Source organism: Mesoplodon bidens (genome assembly GCF_964165515.1).
Source record: "Mesoplodon bidens genome assembly, chromosome: 1".
Taxonomy (NCBI): Eukaryota; Metazoa; Chordata; class Mammalia; order Artiodactyla; family Ziphiidae; genus Mesoplodon; species Mesoplodon bidens.
This window is the reverse complement of record NC_138176.1, coordinates 185,840,335-185,863,914: the sequence shown is the minus strand read 5'-3', so window position 1 is coordinate 185,863,914 and position 23,580 is coordinate 185,840,335. Positions and strand designations below refer to the sequence as shown.

General features: G+C 35.3%; 1 protein-coding gene across 3 annotated transcripts in view; it reads right to left on the bottom strand.

Moving 5' to 3' along the window:
- BMP2K (BMP2 inducible kinase) overlaps window positions 1-23,580 on the bottom strand; it is a 133,199-nt gene that overhangs the window by 7,354 nt on the left and 102,265 nt on the right. For 2 of the 3 annotated variants that reach the window (XM_081227877.1, XM_081227879.1), the window contains 5 exons: window positions 23,352-23,536; window positions 21,844-21,942; window positions 20,888-21,072; window positions 18,477-18,634; window positions 11,595-11,705 (listed from right to left, as the gene is read on the bottom strand). In XM_081227877.1, the coding sequence (XP_081084003.1) occupies window positions 11,595-11,705; window positions 18,477-18,634; window positions 20,888-21,072; window positions 21,844-21,942; window positions 23,352-23,536 (738 nt within the window). The remainder of the gene's footprint in view (window positions 1-11,594; window positions 11,706-18,476; window positions 18,635-20,887; window positions 21,073-21,843; window positions 21,943-23,351; window positions 23,537-23,580) is intronic. The other variant, XM_081227878.1, reaches the window with a different exon arrangement.

The window sequence follows — 23,580 nt, the reverse complement described above, 5'->3', positions numbered from 1 at the left end:
CCCATATCCCTTTACACTGTCACCAGAATAACCCTTCTGACACACCAATCATGTGGCTACTGCTGAAAACCCCTCAGCGTCTCTCTGAGGAAAAGGGGATCCACCACTGAGCCCTCAGGTATAAACCAGTTAGAAGTCAACAGAGGAACCTGCAAAGCCAACAGGGAAGTGCCAGAGAGGAGGACCAAACGCAGGTGAGTGTAATGTTGCCGAAGCTAAGAGAGGAGAGTGTTTCCGGGGGAGGGAGTAGACAACTGCGCAGGGTGATGCAAAGAAGTCCAATGAACTGATGACGGAAACGACCACTGGCTCGGGTCAGCTCATGCAGGTTGTTGACAACCGTGAAGTGGGGAGTGGGGAGGAAATCTAGTGGGGCTGAGGAGTGAGGGGGAGAGAAGATGTGGAGATTTCTATCAGTTTTACTTAAATACAAATATAATCTTCATCCATTATTCATCTGCCAGTTCCCTGAAACCAGCCAAGAGTTATATGCTGTATCTTTACATATTCATAATAAGCTTATCTTAAGTCCTAACAGATTAAAATCAAATCAAATGCAGATTTTCATTTGACTTCTCCATACAGCATACTTCTGATATTAAAAACAAAGATAACTTTTAGATTAGCTAGAGCATTTATTTTCATGAATTTTTATCCAAAAGCAAAACATGAGATGGCAAAGACTTGCAATCACCCCTGACTTTAGGACAGTCCCTCTAAGATACACGTTAACTTAGTACCTCCTCAGGTACTTACCCACCCACAGACAGCCACACGGGCACCCCTCTTGCCTGCTCATGGACGCCTCCAGGAACGTTCCAGTATGCTTCCTAAAGTGTCTTCTGCAGAACGCCTATTCCCATAACAAGAACCAAACAGTTCTGTGGTCTCAGGTGCACGAGTTTATGACATGCTGCACTTTACAATGTACCCCTCACCACCACCACTCACCTGGAAAGTGCTTATCGTACTAAAGGCGCTGACACATCGTACACAGAAGAATCTGACTGAATGAAGCCTAGGGCTTCCCAAATTTGCTTCACTACAAACACTTTTATTTGTTACATGTAACACCTATTAACCTTTATAAACAATTGTGCAAAAAGCACTTAGGGAAAATGCCGCTCTACAATTTCCCTGGAAAATGTTCCATTTCTAGGGCACAGAGTTCTGTTCCTAGAAATCTTCTGGAACATTTAACATAGGACAAGAGTCCTTCAATTGACCTTCTCTTGGTATTCTTACATTAATCCTCGTCTTCTAAATTAACTGTTTCCTTTATCCAAATGGTCAACATTGCTTTCCAAAACACATTTGTCACTTTCTACTCCCTACTCTGTCTGCCTTTTGTCAGCTTCTCTAAGTTGTATTAATACAGATATGTATTTCTTTGTTGTAAAGTGCTATACAGATCTGCTTTTTAAATTGTCAGTGTGGATATAAATTTGTAGGGTTTCACTTACCATTTTTAACGCATCTTTTACAGGTATCAACATAGTCCATTTAGTAATTCTGATAGAAACATAATAAAACATTGTATGTATAGCATTTAAGTATTTACCTCTAGGTTGTTTTACATCTAGGTTGTTTCTAGTTTTTCAGCATTTTAAACAGAACCATGATCATGCACTTTTTCTTTGAGAGGGGAAAGAAAACCCCTTTTTTAATCATAATTTATCGATTTACTGTTATTCCTTCCTTATGCAAAATCAATACAGAGCTAATAAAGTTAACCTAGTAACAATCTCTACTAAGACCACAGCTAAATCCTCTCTCTACTCTGTTCCCTCATACATGAGGGAATATATAGTATTATGAGAGAATAATATGATAATAACAGGTTCTACTTTGTAGGACTGTTGTAAAGAAAGGACTTAAAATAGTGTCTGACTCAAAAGTACTTGGTAAAGTTAACTGTCCTCATCTCCAGAGCAAGGCCAAACTCAATTATCTCATACATCATACACCAACTTCCTACCTACTTTCTGGACCCAATGGTTGAAGATGGATCTAAATGAGAGGGAAGAATAGGGAGGGGGCAGAGAGGAGGGTGCAATTCTACGGCTAATTCAAGAGTGGCTCAGGTCTACTTTAGAAATGGCCAAAAATAAGCAGGCAAACAAATGTATATTTACACACCCCAAGGGTGCATTGTGGATCCTGGAAACTATATCTCTGATTTTTAAGTAGCTATAGTTGAGAGCACAATATTAGAAACTTGAAAGGATCACTTTCAAAAAGAACATGAAAAGACACACGCAATGATCTATCCCATCTTTATGGTTTCAGATTACATCCCTGAAAAGTATGGGCAACTGGGGAAATTTCTGGTTGGTGTATACAGACTGGTTTTATTTCTTTTATTGTTGCCCCTTCATAAAACTAAAACAAGCAATCAAAAATATTTATCCAAATTCCTTTTTTCTCCCATATTCTCATAACCTACCCACCCTGACCCTGCTTAAATGTGTCTCTACTTCTCCATCCTTCCACTCCTTCATAAACTAACATAGAGTCAAGAGCAGCAATGGGCCTCTCTGCCAGCATACTAAGAGCAGCTCAAATATGAAGCACCATGAAGCACAATTTTAAGTACAAGTGGTTATCTCTTTGTAGCACCTCCTGCTGGGGAAAAGTTAAGCTCCAAAGCTGCAAGTTACAACCATCCTAGATAAAGTTTCACTTTCTGTGACAACAGCCATCCACTTAATTTTCCTCTCTTCACTATGAAGCTATAAAAAACTGAGAAAGAAATGGAAATTAAAGGGGGGAGGGATAAATGGGAGATTGGGATCAACATATAGCACACTACTATATATAAAATCGATAACTAACTAGGACCTACTGTATAGCACAGGGAACTCTACTTAATACTCTATAATGACTGAAATGGGAAAAGAATCTAATAAAGAGTGGATATATGTATATGTATAGCTGATTCACTTTGCTGTACAGCAGAAACTAACACAACACTGTAAATCAACTATACTCCAATAAAAAATTTTTTAAATTATTTCAATATATTCTAAGACTTTTAGTCCTATTCCAAAGGCACAAAAGACTGTCAAAATAAGTATTACAAGTTAGAAAGTTGGTTACCAACTGTACAATGTACAGTGCTTTCAAATGTGACTTCATAGCTGAGTGCCATCAACTTTTAAAACCTATTTCTTTGGCTAAACATATTTCTGTCATTAAAAAAAATTCAGATATTCCTACTGTTTGCTCTTGGTGCTAGACTGCTTCTTCCAAGCCGTTAGAGCAAATATTACACATTTGGTTTACCATGAAATTTAAATCAGGATTATTTCACTGCTTAAGTTAATTTCCCAAAAGTATAGCCTTAATATGTTGCCTTATAATTCAATATATCCCAAATCCTAATAATCCCTAGATTTACTGAGATTTGTATTATTAACATAAAAATGGCTGGTTTTCAGGTAGAAGGGGAGCTGTAATATTTACAATAAGCACCAGGAACATGTATTTAAAGCATAAACAAATGTCTAGAATGTGCCCAGGATCATACCTCAGTTGCATTTTTCTCCATTAAACGATAATGGTAAAACCCTGTAAAATTTCATATATTGACCAATCTTTATTTTTGGCTCTAAGTAGCGCATTCTTCTTTCCTTAAACTAAATACAGTAGAATGATATTTTGATGGCTTCTAGTCAGGATATTTTTATTTCTGTTTTGTGCCTTGGAACTACAGACTGTAAAAATTTCAGCTTTTTGAGTAATCCTCATCTTTTGAGGTTGGGTTTGATTGCAGGAAATAGCCAAAATCGAATCAGAGCCAAATCCTGAGAATAAGGTGAGTGACTAAGATAGACAATGCAGATCTGGGTAAACTATTATGAAGTCTTAAATTCTCGTGTGGCATATAAATTCATCTCTCGAGAACTAGTACTTATTTACGCACATAAATTCTACTTATTCTCACTGCTTTATGGCTTAATATACCTCATATATACCAATTATAGTTGGTAACTGTCTATATCAAAATATATAGTATACTTCCCTTACTTCATCAAAGTGTCCTTTGATGACCTGTGTTCTCATTTGGAGTCAGGTATTACTTAGTGTCTCAGTTTCCTCAGCTGTAAAGTAGGGACACAGCAATTATATCTGCCCCAGAGAAATGTAGCGGGGATTAAAGTGAGAATTCAGGTAAAGTGCTTATAACAGTGCTGGCACATTGTAGGTACTCAGTCAAGGGCTATATTATTGCTATTGCCAATGTATTATACCATCATTTCATGATTATTTGTGGAGTACCTACTATACACTTCTAATGGTACTGAGAAATGAATCAGAGAAGATAAAGATAGTAACTAATATTGTCCTGAGTGAAATGCAGTGCCAAGGGGTTTTCATACATTATTTCTTAACTCCCCACCATTTAAGCTCCCATACAACATTTGGGTGAAAACGTCCTGTAAGGTTTGCTATGATCTTTCCCCTTCAGTCTTATTAAACCACATCTTCAAAAACGTTCCCCTTGCTTTCCATGGCAGAGCGCTATCATGACTTCCTACCACTTCACAATATGCAGTGTTACCAACCAGTGCTCATCCCCTGGCTTTCTGGTTTCTCTTCTCATTTCTTTCTTTCAGTGACCTCAATCCTGTTTCATAGTTTCAACTATATCTTGAAAGCAAAAAACAAGAAGAGGTTTTTAAAGACCTAGTCCAATCTCTTTATATACATAAATAATTTGAAACTAGGGAAAAGCTGAATGACTTGTCCAAGTTTAAGGCCATAGTGACTTCTTTGTTGATGACACTAGTTTTAGAACTCTCATCTGTAAATTCTACAATTAAACTACCAGTAGAATATCATCACCAGCAAACATTCAGTATAGCTTAGCACCAACCCCCTACAAAATACAACCAGACTTGTCTTGTGTTCCTTTTGTATCCTGCCTGAAAATTTACAAAAGCTATGCCTGAAAATTTAAAAAAACTAAAACAAAAAAATGAAAAACTAATAGAATGAGCACAGTATTGTTTCTATTTCAGTAAACAGTGTTTTGTTGAACAGTACGATAAATACTTTAACCCTGTAGGGTTAAGTTCTGGAAATACTATAAGGCTTTATCAACAAATGAAAGCATATACAACTTACAAAATCCACAGGAGATAAACATCCAAAAAAGCCTCAATTTCCTCATCTGTAAAATAAGGACAATAATGGAACTTACCTGATAGAGCTGAACATTAATAAAATTCATCTTATCTAGTGAAAGCTCATTAACTATTAGGGTGTGTGAGAGAGAGAAAGTTTAGATTAGATTACCAAAGTATACTTTGATAATGAATTCATTCATCAAGGTATTGTACGGGGCATACAAAAATATGACAATTCCTGACTTCAAGAAACTTATCATTCACTTTAACAGTTGTGAAACCCATGTACTAATCCTTATTCTAGTCATCTGGAAAATGACTGACAAAGGTATAAACAAATGGGAGGTTCTGAAGAACAAGCTTATCTAACCAAATGAATTTAAGAACATGAATACACCAAGAACATGAATTCATCTATTCCAAGCTCGAGTTTTCATAAAAAGAAATTTCTAGATGTTAAAAGTTCGAAGACATCATAGTCTTACGCAGTCCAAAAGATGACTCCAAACTCAAAAGCTAAAATTTATCATCAATTTTCATAGACTTTCATATACTTATTATTAGTATTCTTTTAAACAAATACTTTGTGAAAAGAATGAGATCCTGGGTAATGCCACACTATTTTAAATAAATACTGCAAATGTGTTCTTAAACCACATAAATGAACCTTTATAAACTATATCAAAAAATACAACATATTTAGAATACGTCCAAAACAATGTGGGGAGAGGGGCATATTTGCATCATACTATTCATATTACCATTCTTCTAATCAGGTTTCCATCTTTTAGAGGACAGTTCTTTTAGTTATGAAACAGGTGGTACATTTTTAATCACATAAGAAGCTTCCAGTTTCAAGAAAATTTTGTTTTGATGTTCTTTTCCTTGCTATCGGATTATAGAGGATGAATGGCTTGAAACTGCTATTGTAATTACATGCCTTCTGTTGTCTCATCATTTGGGGTATAAGGGAGGGGCTCTAAGACTTTAAAGCTCACTTTGAATTGGAAGCATACTGCCTGCCATCATTTCTCAGCAATTTACCATGCCAGACCCAAGGATTACTGGATTAGAAGGTTTTATCAAAATCTGTATGATTTCTCTCAAGACAGGCCAAGCGACAAGGCAGTATTTACCACTCTGATTAAAAATGCCATAAAACTGACATTTCTATCACGTCACTCATATTATTGTAGGTTCTCATTCAAAACAGGTCCCTTGATACTTGAGGAATCAAGGTGACAGAGGAGTTGGACGTGGAGCTCACATCGTCCCACAAATACATCAAAAACACAACTACAAGTGGAACGATTCACACAGAACATCCACTGAACACTGGTAAAACAAGTCATTTAACACTTTTGTTTTGCTACTGTTTATAGAACAGAGTTTAGCATCAGACAGAGCTGGATTCCTGCTTATAAACTATCTTACCTTAGGCAAGTCACTGATCCTGCTCTGAGACTGTTTCCACTGTATGTGTACAGTAGGATTCAATAAATGGTAACCATTATTACTGACATTCTGGAAGAGGAAAATTCTTGATCTTCAAGAAGTACTGGAATCTAAAGTTATAAACAGTACACTCATCATGGCTTATAAAATGACCCAGCAATTGGACTGACAATCTGTAATAATTTATGTTCCAACAAGTATTTGTTATGTATGATGTGACCTTCCCAACCCTAAATTCAATTTAACTTCCTGTGAGATAATGAGACCCATGAGGTAGGTCTGGGGTTGGGGAGAGTAAGGGAAGTTCACCAAATCTAATTAAAGATGAAATGCAATATGAGAAATCTAAAACTCCAGTGACGAAATTCTTCAAATACTATATGTTTCAGAATTTGAGAGTGTTTATTAAAATTAGGTTGTCCACGCTGTAATTCAACTAACGGCAACACGATGCCTCGGGGAGAAGGAAGGCTGGGTGCGTTTCAGGACTGGGAATGAACACCATGCTTTTAACAGGATGCTTGTGTGTACACTGTACTGAATACTGGCAGTTAATGCTTTAAATAAAAATAGAAACGGCACTGTTAAAACAGCTCTTGGTGGGGAACAGCTTCATAGACAGGTTCTACACTTTATTAAAAGATGTAATTCAGTAGTTAGCTCATTATGACGGGAACTCTGTACTACTACAAGCTAGATGGCAGCTTCAAAACTTATTTAACACTAAGATTTTGGAATTTAGTGGTAAGTAGTAAAAATACTATTTAATAACACTACCTAAAAGAGCCACAATAGCGACCAACACTGAGGATGTTCGTGTGTTGTATAACATGCTCTCATTTAATCCTTTCAACAATCTCATCAACTAGCTAATAGTATCCCCAATTTAAGATACAGATACCCTCTAAGAAATTAGGCAAAACCTGGTATCACATGATTAATCTGGGACAGAACTAAGATTCATACCCAGGGCTTTATAATTATCTAAAGTCAATGTTCTTTATGACACACCACATTACTAATATCAGCTTAGTAACCTGACATAAAAGGTATATATAATTCCATTACAATTAAGATATCAGCTTATGGAATAAGATATTCCCTTTCTATACAGCACCAAACAGATTCTTGATATAATTATTTGATTTCTGCATAAAGGAATAATTACAAAATTTAATCTTGCCCATAAAGAAATGTTTAAAGCTAAGAAGAAGGAAAGCTAGATTTGATTCATTTGAAGACATGGTCTACCAAAATGTTACCTTCAGCTAAGCTTCTTAAGAAGCCCAAAAGTGATCATCATAAGCCAAGGCAACAAACAGGCATCCATACAGACAAAGTAAGGCTGCTGACTGTACCAGATCTGCAGTACATGCAGCTAACAAGGAGAAGAAACAGGTATTTTCGCCTCTAAATAGTAGAGGCTATGGGACCTAGGGTTAGGGGCATAGAGTGCAGCCATTCCTCTAGTTAAAGCCCCCTATCCCTTTTTTTGAAGCTAGAATACAATGAAGCAGTACCTTGAAAATTCACAAGGAAAAATTATGTCCAACAAAGAATTATTTACCCAGCCAAATTATCAGTCAAGTGTCAGGTTAGGCAAAAAAGGCAGCAAAGTTTAAAAGTTTTCCTCCCATGCATATATATTTTCTCAAGAAATTTCTAGAGGAGTTGCTTTACTAACCAAGAAAGAGGAAGAGAGGAGACCCAAGAATTCCCAGGAAGATCGACGGGCAAAAGAAAATCCTAGGATGATAAGTGCGTGGCAGGCACAGGAAGCAACCAACTCAGGCTGCGGAGCTCCACGAGAGACATAATCAAGTAAAAATGAAAATGACAGCCACCTTAAATTGGGAGGAAATTTACATTTCCAAATGGAGATGAATCAATGACAGGGTACAGGAAAAACCAGGGAACAAAACACAGTCATTTTTATAAACATCATTATAATTAACTCCAGGAAAAATAAAACCTTATAGAAGGAAATGTAAAAATGGTATACTGGACCTCAGTGACAAATACTTACATATGCATAAAATGCACACATTGAACAACATGGACAACCAACAATTGTGTCAAAACTGTACTGGAAATTAGCGAAAGGACAGGTGCATGTGATTGGGGCTGGGTGCTAACAGTGTAATTAATCTAAATCATTTTCCAAAATACGAAGTCTAAAATCATCTAAAATTGAAAAAAAAGTAAGAAATAGAAGAATAAGCATGACATATTACAATGCCAGAAGTGAAAAATTACTCCAGGGAGTCTGAACAGGGAAAGGGTATATAGGGAGGGAGCAAGCAGAGAAGTGACTTTTTTTCACTATAAACCTTGTTAAATCCAACTTTTTAAAGTAGATACACATATTATTTTAACTTAAAAATGCAGCTTAAAAATAATTTAATAAAATTATGATAAACTGAAGAAAAGCAAAGTAAAAACTAATTCATTATAATTTCAAAGTTAAGATTAAAGGTTTTAACAGAAATTTTTCTTTCAAAATAAAAAGAACACAATTCCTAATAAAACCAGTGTAAGGAACACTAGATTCAAGACAGTGTGTCTCCTTAAATGCACTTTGCCACTACAATTCTTATAGCATTCTGCCTCGTGATTGAATTCATTTTATTCTCAACTAGCATTCTCTATATGGTTTACCTAAAATTAAATTATGTTCAGAATTGTCAACTCTCAGATTCAAGTAAGATGGCTTATCACATATACATATCACCCTGTATTGCACACACACACATACTTAGAAGTAGTTTCTTGCCTTTCTTCTGTCCTAGTCCTATAAATCTCCAGATGCTCACAATGCCACGTGGAATATATTTTCAATGGGTAGAATTCCTTTTTCTTTTTCCAATTTCTTCATAAAGCTTATGAGGAAGTTTTTTGCTTCAGAGATTCAACTGTTTTACTCTTAGAGGAAAATGAATGCCTTCAAATACTTTATTGTTTACCTAAAAATTATTTATAACAAAGTATTTCTAATCTTGATGATGAATAGGTCAGTGGCAGTAAGTTATTTTCAGATTTTTAAATTTTGATTATGTATTTTGAATCTGATAAAAATAAATTAACAAAGCTAATATAGCAAAGTGATTGCCTTCTGTCTGGAGGCACATTTCTCTTATGACCATTCCCTCCTTTATTCTAGTCTATGTACTCAATTTTTCATAACCAAACTATTCCAATGTTCTTATTAACACTAAATCTAAAAATATTTCTGGAGCAGTAGCATTTATATCAAAGGGCATTTTTTACGGTCATTGTCCTAAAACCAAGGAGTACGAATTTTTAGGAATAGTCATAATTTTTTCATACAGCCAATGAATATTAATAGGTACTTACTGGGTTGGCTACTGGGAAGGATTCAAAGACAGAAAATTCATGGTTTCAACCCTCAGCAAGCTTAAAATCTAATAGAGAAGTTAAATACCCAAAGGAAAAAGAAAAACAAAATAGCAACAGCAGCAATCAAGCTCAAATCTGTGAGCATTATTTCTAACTACAGAAATCCTAGGCCAACCCCAAAATAAGGGTGCCCAAGGAAAAGGCAAATCACTGAGGCTTACTCTACTTCCTGATTCTACTATTCATTTCCCCAGGGTTCTTTCAGAAGCTATTAAAGAACAGACAAGAAGTTGCATAGATATGTACAAACCTGAAGGGGATTATGTAATTCCTTCTAGAGTATGAAAAAGAGCTAGTACTGAAACCGCTTTCTGCCACAAATAGATCACTATCTGAAGTCAGTGAGTACCATGTTCTTGAGAATTTATAAAGACCATTTGAGCTATTATTTAAAAAACCCAAAAAAACAGTAACAGTTTTTGACCTAGGGTATTGGGGGTGTGAGTGAGTGCATCTATGCATATTAAGTAAACTGACACAGTAAACTGTCTTCCCCAGTTAATGATTTCATATCATTCATGAAAAAGATAATCTGAAGGAAGCTAACAGAAAATGACAAAAATATGGATTGTTTTCAATAAATGGCAAAGAGTAAAAATATGGAATATCAAAGTATATAGAAACACTCTTAGTTACTGTACTGTTCTGGATAACCAAATCTGAATGTTGAAAGGCTATAACATTGCTTCAGTGTATTATCAGAAATCCTGAACACCTATTTCTTATTTTGGCTTTACATTCACAATGCTTTTCTTTTGTTATTGTTCTCTCTTGTATGAAGTTCTTTTAAATGGTAGTGATGATGTCACATATTTTACTTGCCTGAGTGAGAAATAAACAAAACAGAACCAAAGAACATAGCTGACAATTACCATGAATATATTAAACAAAACCTTTACCTCCTAGTAAAGCATAATTTCTTCCAATGCATTTCCCTTTTCTAAGATTAAACTCAGTTTTTCCACTCTAACTATACAAACACAAAAATCCATTTATGCCAAAGTGGGATCCTATTCCATCCTAGTATCTTCAACAGCATTAACTAGGTAATTACTTTGAAAATATTATCACAAATATTCTTAAATGGTGAATAATTAAATTCTGGATTGACATCAAAGCAAGGAGTAAGAAGAAAATAGGTAATTTGTCACAAGTTGTAACAAAGTCACTAATACTTTTTAAACACAGCTACAAGAGAGCATGTATAAACTAGGAAAACAGGATTTTTAAGCAAAAGCTAAGTATAAAAATGTCTGTAAAATGTATTTTAAGTATATAAAAGTGAGAGATATTTTCATGCATGAAATTTTTCAATCCTATCCAATAGTCGAGGTAGAAAGAACCAGTTATGGTTCTACTACGCAAATCAGCATTTTTCTGTGTTTGCAAAAGGCACAAATTGAATAACCCAATGGAAAGAACATTAGGAAAACTAGGATGGCTAAAGGTTAAAATAATTTTCTGTTCTATTTGCTGTAACTAAAACCTGATTCCTACTTTGGCTTTATAATAAGGGTTTTGGCCCTCGTTACTGTTATTGTTCTTGTGTGTATTTTTATTGATAGTCATGATGTTACATATGTAACTTGCCTGAGTGAGAAATGAAAGGAACAGAACCAAAAGGATCTTCTGGAGGATGGTTATGTGGAGCAGAAAGTGGCTCTACATTCTTATCTGAGGATGCTCTCTCCTCGAGCCTGTCTGCAAAAATAAGATGAAACAAAACAAAAAATAAAATAAAAACAAAACGATCTTTAAATTTAAAAGTGGCATACAGTATAAATAAAAGTGAAAATTAAACAAAGCCTTCTTGAAAAATATGAGATTCAAAGTTCATCTGTTTAAGTATTACTGGGTAGTCCTGAGTTTAATACATATTTGTTGCTACAAAAGCAAGTTTAACAATGTAAACACAGTGCTAGATTTCACTAAATACAATTAACCTAATAAATAACTTAATTTGGTTTATTTAAATACCAGTTGTCTTTAACTTGTAACATATTGGATCTGAAGTTAAACCCAGATTGTTAAACAGAGACATATTTGGCAAACTTTCTCTGAAAGAACATATGGAAAAAATATTGCAAATGGTCATTCATTCATAAAATAGGTAAATCCTATTTCTCAATAGCAATAAAAAGTAATTCACTATATGTTACTTCATTTTATGTTATTGTTCATTTCTCATATCACTTGGTTAAACCATTCTCATACATACAAATGCAAAGATATAGATATTTCTCTACTAAATTAAAAGCCTTAACAACAGAATTCATTTTTTCATTCAACAAATAGTTGAGCATCTAGTATGTGCCAGGCACTGTTCTAGACAATGGGCATGCAATAGCAAACAAAAAGAGGACTCCTGCCCTCATGGAGTTTATATGCTGGCATGGAAAAACGACTGATAAGCAACAAGCATGAGAAACAGAAACTGTTAAAGCTAGAGAGAAAAATGTAGAGCAGGGTAAAAGGAATTAAGAGAGCAGACACAGGTTGCAGTAATAAACAGAGTGAAAGAGAGTGATTCTAACAGGTACCAGGTGAGAAAAGACTCCAAGGAGGCAGGAGTAGATACCTGGGGAAGAACACACCAGGCAGAGGAAGCGCTAGAGCAAAGGCTCCAAGGTGGGAGCAGGTCTGGTATGTCTGAAGAAGATTTAATGTATCCTAATTCCCTAGTAGTGATCCCTGCTCTTAAACTCTGCACATCGCAGGCACTTTATCAGTTGAGAACTTCTGGATTTTTATAAAATGCCTCTCTATCCTCTGATTCTTGGTAATCAAACATATGCTATTAGGGACCCATTTTGCCCTTACAGATATTTTAAACATTCCCAGGACTATACTTTTCATGTTTAAGGAATTCTATGGGTAAACTACGCTAGTTTCATTTGAGTCCTAAGGGATGGCAAGATAGGGAGGGAGAATCCAAATAGAATTAGAATTCTTTAAAAATGACTCGTAACTGCAGAGTGAAACAAAAAGCCCCAAGTTAAAGCAGCAATCTCCTAGGACAGTGCTTCTCAAATTTAATGTGCATTCTAATCACCTGGGAGTTGTTAAAATGCAGATTCTGACTGGATGGTTCTGGAATGGATCCTGAAATTCTGCAGTTCAACAGGCTTCCAGATGACATGATACTGCTGGTCCAGGGAGCACAAGCTTGAGAAGGCAAGGCCCTAGAGTCTACAATATCCTGAAAATACTCAATTATTGCTACGGACAACTGATTCTTTAAACACCTTTATGATACAATTATGAGCTTTTATGGCTAAAACTAATTCTGCAATATCCACATGAAATTTTAGGTTGTTTAAATTTTTACTTAAAATTTTGTTGAAGCACTAGTTAATATTTTAAGGCAACACATCTGACAACTGATTTATGCACAAATAAAATTTCCAGAACTTAAGAGGTTATTTTCAAATCCAATACAGAAATGGATAACAATGAAAATTTATTTTAGATGTTCTTTTTCAAGGTATTCACCGTATACTTAATTCAGGAAATCAGTAACAAATGCTGACTGTACTATGAAAAAAAGCTTTTTCATATTTTCTTGTCCAACACTTATAAAGAAATTACTTTCATAGCAACTTACTGAAAAAATAAGGCTGGAGAACACCTTATATAACCAAGGGTGTCTTTAATTTATTGTGGTGGGAAGCCACAATCAAACTTTAAGGAGAGGCCTAAGATTCACTGAATCACAGAGGATACCTGTGGGTTACCAATTTTATCAGGCCCTGATAAAATTATACATATATATATATATATATATATATATTTGTATATAACTATATAGTTTATAGGTACTTAGGTCAAAATCAGGACCAGATTTCCTTCCTAAACCATCTGCATCATAATTGCCAGGACTCCAGTATAAAATGTATTTATACTCCTGTATAAAACCTGGGTCCTATCACAGACCTAATGAATCAGATTATCTGAGTAGAAGCTTGGGAATCTACACATTAACATATTCTCCAGGTTTATAAACCACTACTGTTCCAATGGTTCCCAGCATATAAAAATGCAAAGTTACCACTAAAGTTCTTTGAATCCTCATGCAGTGATGTATTATCTCCATCTATCTATGGTAAATTCATGGTAAACGTATAAACAGCACCATGTAGTTATGACAAGAGTACAAATACTATCATGTAGGGGTAAACAAATATTTTTTATATATGGGGTCCCCATAAGTTAAAATATGAAGATACTGTTCCATACGAAGTTCATTTATCCAATTATTTCAAAAGAGGAAGCAGAAAAAACTCACTATAAAATGAATCATGTTCTCATTGTTCCAAAAAACACAGGATCAATTTTTCCATGGAAGATTTTTAAAAAACCATTTAGATTTCTAAAGTTCACATGATAATCTGGGTCCCAGGACACAAAATAAAAGATAAACATACATATTAATTTTTTAAATTATCAATTACCTATAAATAAAAACTAACAAAATGGTACGTAGAGTTTCAAATACATAGTCACCCCTAAAATGTATTTAAGCTCCATTTTCAAAGAACTGGTTTTCTTTTCATTAGAGCAAAACTTGAGCTTGATTTGTCCAAAATAAGAAACTTACCTCTTCCTGCCTTCCCCAAAAAATTGTGTGCTGAATAAAGACAGTATCTTTTCAAGAATTATAATGGATACAAATGGCAAAAATACAGGATTTCAAAATCCTAAAATCAAACTGTATTTCATACTATCATCAGAAAATTAATATACTCTAAAAAGTTAATTCAGCAGCTTATATGGATAATGGCTTGAATAGCCAAAAGGTTAAAGAATAAGGTTTAAAATTACAGTCTTCATCTGATACTTTTGACACTGTTCTAATATACCTGAAAAGTTCTGTTATTCTGCCCTAAAGGAACAGTGATAGGTCTGAATCAGCTTAAAATGGTGACACTTAATGTTTTACAACAAACTAACTATATATACAGATGTTTATATCTATTTCATACTGTGGCTTCAGAAAAAAAAAACCCAACACATTCAGTAGAATATGCAAAGCAGCCACAGTCTTTAGTTTCTTCTACTCTTACTTTTAGTTATTTTGATGCAATTTTAAACAGAAATAAACAGTAAATCCACTATCAACAAGAAAACAATATTCCATCAAGTATTACTTTTAATTAACATGTAGAGCTACACAACTATTCAAACAAATGCAACTTAGAAATTTTCCCAAAGCAAACACCTGTATTCTAATTAGTGTTTAATGTATTAAATATTATGACAATTAGATTTCTAAAGTTTACATACTAATCTGGATGCTTTGATACAAAAGACCATGAAAAATACAAGCTTAAACTGTAAAAAAATATTGAGACTAACTTTATTAATAACGCTTAATTTCGATTTAATGTTTTAGTCTTAAATAGGAACAGGTAAAAAATTCCAAACCATAAATATTGTTACACTGAAAGCAAAAGCAAGAAGAATTTGATTTATATTTTATATGTTAAATCCCTTTGCCAGCTGGATTCAACTGTTCTCTTAAAGATCACTAAAAAAATGGTTTTTTTAATCACCAATTACTAGTATCTTGGAATTTTAGTATTTCAAAGTATAATTCTTAAATTACCTTCTGGAAAATACACACAAGTAAAATATTTCCTAGACAGCATATTTTTTTGCTTTTTTTTTTTAAATAAATAACCACATACCATTTAAAAAATAAAACCTCAAATGGCAATGTTTTATTCTGAACAATCATTACATGGGCAATACCTATATTTTTAAGGACCATACATAAAAGTATTCAGTTTCTCACTGGAAAGCTTTCATAAGCCAAATATAAAAAATCTCAGAAAGGACTTTGAAAAATTGTTGATAAATATCTGTGCTGAGAAAAAAGATAAATTTGATATTCCAAACGCATTGATAATTTATTCATTTTGGAAAAAGTTGATAGGGACAGAGGAACCAACCAGTAATGACCAACAATCAACTTTCATTACACTGTTAGTCTACTGAAACTCTTAGGGTTCTAGAAGAGGTCTTTTGCCCATCGGTGTAATTTAAACCCTTATCAAGTAGATCAAATATTAGATACCTTATTGGTTGTGAGTGAAACGGGTGCTAAGATGACTCAATATTACAATAAAGTCAAATCTGGGAGGAAATCTTTCTAAACTATATTCTATACTTTATTGATTTCTTTATAAACTTTATTAAAGACATTTCACCTTTTTTTGAACCCCATTACTATGACTATCAATTATTAAGGGAAAACCAGACATTTTTCCATCTCTTTCCATGCTGTCATACGTCACTTCTGCTGTTGATGTGTTTGCCCACAAAGCCTCTTCTATTTGGTTTTTTTAATTGCCAGCTGAGAAACCTGACAGTTTAGACATAATTTTTAAATGCTGGTTATAGAGCAATAATCTCAGGAGTCAGAGCCCAAAGACTTATACAGAAGGTGAGAAAAGCAGAGGTGACATTTATGGAGTGCCCAGACTCTTTAAAGACATTATTTAATCTTCTTGACATTATTTAATCTTATACCCAGTTTATAAATGAGTAAGTGAAACGGCAGTTAAGTGACTTTACAGAGTTAAACCTAGTTAAATGACTTGGCCAGGTATCAGAATTCACGTTTTCTGGTGCTATGTGCCAATTTAAGTACACTGTCCTTGTGACAGTGATTTCAACAGCTTGGGGACCATCTAGGCAGTTTCCCAAATGGCTGAGTTGCTCCAAGTCTGACCTTCAGATAAAGTTCCTCCTGCACTGTCATTTGGAACTCAGTATCTTTCCATATCTACTGCTGCAATGAAGTCTGAACTCTCTTGGCATACACATGTGTATACAAACACATACACAAATTACACATGTAATCAGATCTTAAAGTTTGAAAGCCAATAGCTGGTTAAGAGTTTTACATGCTAAATCCAATTTTTATGAAGTTAGATATACATGAATATTTGTATGCCATTCTTGCCTATGCAAAGTAACTAACACTTGGGTGTCACTACAAATTCTAGGGAGCTTAGAATAACATTTTTATAAGGCACAAAAAAAACGTGAATACTTTACCCATTCCATAAATTGATTTATTTTTTAAAAACAGTGGGGAGGGGAGTGTTTACCCAAAGAGTAGGAAACACTGATTTAGCAAACTTAGTTATTATCCTGGTCAGAATACATTAAAATGAATATTTTAATTTTCCCTTTTGCTTTAAAAATAATTCTGTAAATTACAATGATTGGTTACCCCCTGTATCTCCCTATCATCTCCCTAAAGGAAAGAGATACTTTACTTCCTTTTTTAAAAATCTTGCTTTGGGGACCACTCAACATAAATTGTAGTAAAAATGCCAAACAAAAATGCTGTAGTTTAAAACAAATTTTTTAATAAAAAAATGTAAGATTGGTTTTACCAAAGTCAATAAACCTTTATTAAAGGCTCAGAACTCATTTTTATATCTGCATTTAATCAATGTAATTTTTCATAATCATATAACCAATAAGTAAAATACCAATTTAAATTCCAAACAACTATTCTTACATGAATTCAGGGCATTTACAAACTTTATATAAAATATATACCAATTTGGAACAAAGTACTTCATCTAATTAATGTTCTCATAAGGCCAGTTACCTAAAATGAAATAGAAACTAGGAACTATACCTAGGGACCATCAAGACCCCCTTTTCACATGCAAAATGGGGAAACACACTGGGCACACACCTGCACACACACACCCCCAAGACTCAGAAACCTGACAATTATCTATAGACTCCAGGAGTGAGCTTTTTGCTACTGTTTTGCAACCTCCCCAAAATACACCATACATACCTTTTCCAAAAAATAACTTCTAAAATATGTATAGTGAGACTTGACATATATATTAGGTAGTTTAAGAAAAGGCAATGACTGCAAGTAAAAACATTGAGATATCTGATTTAAAATGGAAAAGAATTTATTTCACTTTTGCCATACCAGGACAACAAGGCAGCCCGTTTATGTCACCACTCATTAAAAGGACATTACAAAACATTAACATAATGTAGTAGCCCATGTTTCCTTTCAGGCACTTTCAAAGGGCATCTCAGACCCACAATATCTTCTACTGAGTGTGCAAGAAAACAGAGCTGCAGAATGATTAGTAAGGCAAGATACTAATCTCTCCCTTTTTATTTGAACATTTATTTTCCATTTTTTGGAGATTTCTGAATTAACATTCAAAGATATGCAGTACTTAAGTGCTCGGAATCAGCATATTATCAGCAATCTTGGGTTTAAGAGCTACTATCAAGCAATTGATTTCTAAAGCACAAAATATAGTTTGAAAGTATATGTAAAAGAAGATGGACTGAATTTTGCCCTCAAATGCGCAAAAAGAATTTTCTCTTTACCATCCCAAAACAGTCTTTGGCCTTGCTGAATAATTATAGAGCTGTTATTTTACTGTGAAGCAAAATAAGCCTTCAAGTGTCCCTTACTTGATCTTAGAAGGTCAAATTCTCTGTCCAACAGTTCCTCTTCTGTTAACTTGGAGAAATTATCCTCTCCAAAAGGATTCCACCCTGACATATCAGGTGGGTTACTGATGTTCTTCTGATTTGTAATATTTGCAACGGCCTCTTTACCAGCAACTGACCTAGAGTAAAAATTAAGAGAGGAAAAAGGAGGAAAAAAATACATTATAATTGAAAATTTTTAAGTTTCCTAGTTCATACTTTATAAATACTTGGAGAAGAAGCTCATTTTATTATGATGGAGGTGGCAGTAAGGGCATGGATTGGAAAGGAGACCACATGGGATTCGAATCACCTCCATAAAGGTCACTAGCTGTGTACCCTTGGGCAAGTTCCTTAACTTCTCTAGGTCTCAACTTCCTTATCTGTGAAACAAGAGTAGCAGTATCTACCTCATAGGGTTACTGAGAAGATTAAGTGATTTAATACATGTAAAGCAGAGAGAACATAAATAAATAAATAAGTGCTCATTAAATATTAACTATTATTTATCATACTGAATAAACCTTAAAGTGAAAATCAGTTGCCATATCAAACAGTATCACTCTAAAATCACTATTGAATAAGGTGATTTTATGTCCTGGTTATGCTGAGAGACACCACAATAATTTTCCTTTTGACAAAGACATTCTCTACATAGCTACCAACAAAAGGTGAGCTGCTAGAATTGCTTTATGAATTGCCTAAAACCAGAGGAGAGTTATTTTCTATATAATAAATTATTCGTGGTGTTTAAAATATCTGTAGTCTGGAGCCTAGGACTACTGGTTCTATGCAAGTTATCCAATAGGCCTCTTGGCTTTTAATAGAAGATGAGAGTTTAAAGCCTTCTTAACCTAAGAATACCTGGGTACCTCTCCCTCAACCCAGCCTGGAAATACAGCATAGGCACGAGGCAGTATAACAAAGTTGTCAAGTTCATTTAATAATTCAGATCCAGATCTTCTAACACTGGTAATGGAGGGAGAATCTCTATGTGCTTCTAAAGAAGTATCTCAATTTTGCAAGCCTTGACTCATCCCCTTAAATTCACCTTCCCCTTGGGAGCTCACTTCCATTGCCACCACACAGATCTTGAAAGGGAAGAAAGGGCAAAAGTTGCCCATTTAATCCCCTAGCCCAAGCCCCTTCAGTATAGTTGAGCCAAGAATGGAACGTTTGAACATTCACTGAAAGCTAGAATTGGCCAACTAGTAGATAGTCTTTCTAGTAAATATAACTTAGGTAGCTTAATAATAAATGTAATTCAGTTTAGAACTCACTCTAGGAATGCACCAACTGCCAAAGTCTAATAAGCCTGCCTCCGTATGAAGGAAACCCATCTCTAATTCCAAAACTACCTTTAAGGACTTTCCGAGTTCTAGAAACACAAATAAGAGAGGTTAAAACCCAAAGAGAAATGGGCATTCCCCTCCTGCCTGTCAATGATCCTTTTACAACTTTAGGATTCCCTATCTGAATCATCTTCCTCCTGTTCCTGGAATGAATTTATGGATTCTTCTTCGTAGACTGTAACTCAAGGGGGTGGGGGGGAGGGGTGTCACCTTAACCTACACTTCAAACACGTGTTAAAATATGTCTGCAAGTTCTCTGACACCCCTCCCTTCAAAGGGTGGAACCAGATTCCCCTGCCCTTGAATGTGGGCTAGATCTAGTGACTCAATTCTAACAAATGAAATATGGTGGAAGTGCCAACGTGTGACTGCTGAGACTAGATCATAAAAGGCATCAAAGGTTCCGCCTTGCCCTCTCTTTTGGACCATGTGTTCTGAAAGAAACCAGAATAAACAATTCCTTGTTCAAAACAGTCTTTGATTTTGCCAAAGAGAATACTCAAGCAGCCTTTTGGAGAGATCCATGTGACAAAAAACTGAGGCCTCCTGCCCAAAGACATGTGAGTGACCTTACAAACAGATCCACCAGTACCAGGCAAGCCTTCAGTGGACTGCAGCCCCAGCCAACATCTTAACTGTAACCTCATGAGAGACCCTTCCCTGGTCATAACCATACAGGTAAGCTACTCCTAAATTCCTGATCCAAAGAAAGTGTGTGAGATAATAAATGTTTATCATCGTTTTAAACTACTAAGTTTGTCAGACAAAGAATGTCTTAACATATAAGCTAATAATTTTCTTAGCCTTAAATGCTGCTGGATGTTGCTAAGCCTTATTTGCAAATAGCAGTTAGCAGAATTAACTGAGGGAAATGGAAAGAAGGATGGAGATGCAAAGGGGTCAGGAGAGAGGACTGGTAAGAGAAAGAAGGGAACTCTAAGATGGGCTCTAAATTAATTCAGGAGCCACTGAGTGACTCCACTCCATGATAACACCCACTCCCACCATAATTTCCTTTGTATTCAATGGAAAAATACTTGCCTATTGGCACTATAAGAGGAGTCCATTATGGTTCCAACCTGAGCTGGAAGTGATGAAGTGTAGGACACTAAGGCCGGTGAGAACTCTTGAGGGGAAGTGAGATATTCTGGTGATGCCTGTTGTTGAGACTGCTGATGTTGAGCTAGCATTTGCTGCTGCAAGAAAGCCTGCTGATACTGCTGCATCTGAAACAAAAAATGCTGTTATACAAAACAATGCTCAAGGTCGCTAAAGCACTGTCAGCATTGCACCTATTTACTATGCTCCTTCCTTTTCACACTGGCAACAAAATCAGAAACCTGAAAAACAATTTTTATCTGAAGGAGCGGCTCGCTACTAGAAAACTACAAGATGAAATAAATCTATTTAAGAAGTTGTTTAACTGGACTTACTGTGGTGATCACTTTGTAATATATACAAATATCGAATTATTACGTTATCTCAGGTAGATGGTTTCAGGTAAACGAATATAATCTTATGTCAATTATACCTCAATTTTTAAAAAAAAGGAACTGGAAAGTTAGGGTCACCTGGCAGGATTCAAAAATTCTCCTTTAAATAGTTTAAAAAAAAACGATATGGTAGTTTAAAGTCACTTGGTATAGCGGTTGCTGTGAAAACAGGTCAAACTATTCTCTGAAGCAAATGCAACTTTCCTTTGGGTTTCTTTTCTTTTCTTCAACAGACATTTGCCAAATGAGAGACACATATGACAAGAGATCCTGGGTAACCAATCATCTCCTTACACTATCAGATAAGATGTGCCAGATCCATGTTCAGCCCAATGTAAAGCTGCTTGAGAATACATATCTCAAGGCTTTGATAACATACATGTTAATAAACTAACTTGAGTTGATTCTGAATTATTAAATTCTGAATAATACTATTCATACTGTGAATTCCAACACTGGAATGTATACTCAGAGAGAAATCTCTAGGAATTACATAATGCTTACCATTGTAGGATACTGTGATGCGGAAGGTTGCGGCTGACATACTGAATGCATTAAAAACTGTTGTTGAAGTATCTGTTGCTGTTGCACTGCATGTTGATACTACAATTGGAAAAACAAACTCATCAGTATTACTCATGCCGTTTTTGTGCGAGAACCTTTTTTTTTTAGGTATTGATCTTACCATGACAATGACTTGGGTACTCAATAGTCCAAACACTAATGTAAGATACCTATAGTCAGTTAGTGACTATAACTTAAATCAGCTTATTGGAATTGGTTTCAAAATTATCAATGAAACATAATAGATTCAACTAAAACCATCTCCAGCACAGTTTAAGGATGTCTGGAAGAAACCTAAACACGTTTACCAGCTGATGAAGACCCCTGAAGTGACCTGTGTCCAGGAACCATTACAGTAAATTCCCAGGATCCTCTGTCTCCCCTTCAATGATATCTTCTGGCCATCCAATGGCACCCCTATTTAACTATCCTCCACTCTGGGTCTATCAGTCAAGACCGGAGGACGGGGTATACCCATGAGAAGTAGCATGCATATAATTGGCTCAAAAATAGTTCAGGAAATGATGGAAGGATGATGATAACAGTCATTAAATTTAAAATAGCTTAGTGAAACTAGAGATGCACAGGTTCTGATGAGGCAAAGGACAGACTAGAACTTAAGGTCATATTTTTCTATGTCCCTTCCAGCTCTAAATGCCAACCTTACACACATACACATACACACACACACACCCAACAAAGGCAAAAAAAAGAAAAAATAAGAACAAAAACCCAAGACAATATTACTTCTGAAAGTCTTAATATCATCTTTCCAACAATAACATTATTAGTCTATATATATGAACTCAAAATGTAACCTGAAAAAGATAATATTCATCATAAATTGCAGTATTTATTTGCAATGCCAAATGACTGGGTGAACATCCTTTGCTTCATAAAGCCACGATACAACCTATTACAACAGGAGTATTCTTGAGTATCTCACAGAATGCAAATAAAATATATATTCTTTTTTAAAATTTTTTATTTATTTATTTTTATTTTTGGCTGCGTTGGGTCTTCACTGCTGTGAGCGGGCTTTCTCTAGCTGCGTCGAGCAGGGGCTACTCTTCGTTGTGGTGCTCAGGCTTCTCATTGCAGTGGCTTCTCTTGTTGCGGAGCGTAAGCTCTAGGCATGCAGGCTTCAGTAGTTGTGGCATGTGGGCTCAGTAGTTGTGGCGCAAGGGCTTAGTTGCTCCCTGGCATGTGGGATCTTCCTGGACCAGGACTCGAACCCGTGTCCCCTGCATTGGCAGGCTGATTTTTAACCACTGCACCACTACAGAAGTCCAAACTACATATTCTTTTAATAATCAGGAAACTGAGCAAAATGTTTACTTCAATCTACAGTTCAAAGTACCCATGATACAAAAGGGAATTCACTGCTATTCAAGAGCAGCACGAATTCCACAACAGTACTTCTGTACCTCAAGTAACGAAAGAATCACCTGCTGCATATAAGCATCCTGAAGTAGCTGCTGCTGCTGCTGAGGATGACGATGCTGCAAATGAAGCTGCTGCAATCTCCAATCTCCCTGCTGTAGCTGCTGAAGTACTCGATGCTGCTGTGGAGGCTGCTGAGTGGGCCCCTGACCCAATAAAATCTCAGGACCATTTCCAGGTCTCAGCGCTCCTAAAACAGGTGTCCGAAAACTTACATTAATATACTCATGACTT